Source organism: Tamandua tetradactyla, chromosome 2 (assembly GCF_023851605.1).
Source record: "Tamandua tetradactyla isolate mTamTet1 chromosome 2, mTamTet1.pri, whole genome shotgun sequence".
NCBI lineage: Eukaryota > Metazoa > Chordata > Mammalia > Pilosa > Myrmecophagidae > Tamandua > Tamandua tetradactyla.
Genome location: NC_135328.1, coordinates 13,218,758 through 13,220,357, shown reverse-complemented (window position 1 = coordinate 13,220,357; position 1,600 = coordinate 13,218,758). Strand labels below are relative to the sequence as shown.

Below are 1,600 nucleotides of genomic sequence, written 5' to 3'. Positions count from 1 at the left end.
AATTTTTGGAGACTCATAGAGACAACACAATGGTTATGAGTCTGGATGTAAATTAACTTTCTGTTCCCTTTTTCTCATTTAAAAAATAGGTACAATGGTAGCTCCCGTGAAATAATATTTTCATCTGGATAAGTGTGTTGATAAAGGGAAACATTTATAATGGCAAAGTTCATTTTAATTATTCATTATGTGTGAGTTTCTATTATACAAAGCAAGTGATGCTTCATACCATTTTTATTTGGTAGTCAAAGTAAAAATTTTTCAGACACCTTTTGCAAACTATTCTTTATTATAAAGTTCTAGGAGTATTAAACTAATTTATAAAAACATAAACATAAGAACTTTTTGAAGTCATTCATGCAAGTATCACTTTTGATTTCTTGACAGTTTCCAACAGTTGAATTCTATGGGAAGTAGGAATGACACAAATGTACTCGACTTCATCCTTATGGGATTGACAGACTCTGAAGAGATGCAGAGGGTCCTCTTTGTGCTGTTCCTGCTGATCTACCTGGTTACCATGCTGGGGAATGCAGGGATGATACTGATAATTCGCCTGGATCTCCAGCTTCACACCCCCATGTATTTTTTCCTCAGTCACCTGTCGTTCCTTGACCTCTGTTACTCAACAGTCATCACACCTAAAACCTTAGAGGACTTATTGACTTCTTCCAGGTATATTTCATTCAGGGGCTGCTTCACTCAAATGTATTTCTTTGTCTTCTTGTGTGGCACTGAGTTCTTCTTTCTCTCATCAATGGCCTATGACCGCTATGTGGCTATCTGCAACCCTCTTCACTACTCATTTGTTATGTCCATGAGATTCTGCCATGCTCTCATCACTGGATCCTATGTGATTGGCTTCACTGAATCCTTGGTCACTGTTCTTTACGTGAACAGTTTGAATTTCTGCAAATCCAATGTGATCCGTCACTTTTTTTGTGACACAATACCAATTTTAGCCCTCTCCTGCACTGACACTCGTGACCCTGAAATAATTATATTTATTCTTGCTGGCTCCACTGTAATGGTGTCTTTTTTCACAATCTCTGGGTCTTATGTATACATTGTGTCTACCATCCTGAAAATGAATTCTATTTCAGGAAAACGCAAAGCCTTCTCTACTTGTGCCTCCCACCTCCTGGGAGTTGCCATCTTTTATGGAGCTATTATTTTTACTTATTTAAAACCAAGTAAGTCTTACTCCTTGGGAAAGGATCAAGTGGCCTCTGTGTTTTATACTATGGTGATCCCCATGCTGAATCCATTCATTTATAGTCTTAGGAACAAAGAAGTGAAAAATGCTGTCATTAGAGTCATGCAGAAGAGACAGGGCTCTGGGTAATTAAAATGACAGTGATGCGGAACATCTAAGGTTACCTTTTCTTTCTTTCCTATTGGGCATTTATTTGGTGTCAGTCTAAAAATAGTAATAGTATCCTTTAATTTGTGTTCCTGTTGTGCCATCCTCTACATCATTGTACATGATCTAGAACTTTTCCATTAATATGTTACAAATCTGCATAGTGATTGGAAACCATGAAATATATGCCATACGTGTGGTCTAAATATATGTATTTAAGGGAAACATATGAAAATG

General features: G+C 37.0%; 1 protein-coding gene across 1 annotated transcript; it reads left to right on the top strand.

The window, feature by feature from the left end:
- The first annotated feature begins 406 nt into the window (after positions 1-406).
- Positions 407-1,345, top strand: LOC143655643 (olfactory receptor 8H1-like). The gene has a single exon (XM_077126951.1). It carries the CDS (start codon positions 407-409, stop codon positions 1,343-1,345), a length of 939 nt encoding a protein of 312 aa, XP_076983066.1.
- Positions 1,346-1,600: the final 255 nt, after the last annotated feature.

What these genes read in the sequence shown, in the direction of transcription:
- LOC143655643 (XM_077126951.1), top strand. Translation starts at nt 407, where the DNA reads ATGGGAAGTAGGAATGACACAAATGTACTCGACTTCATCCTTATGGGA.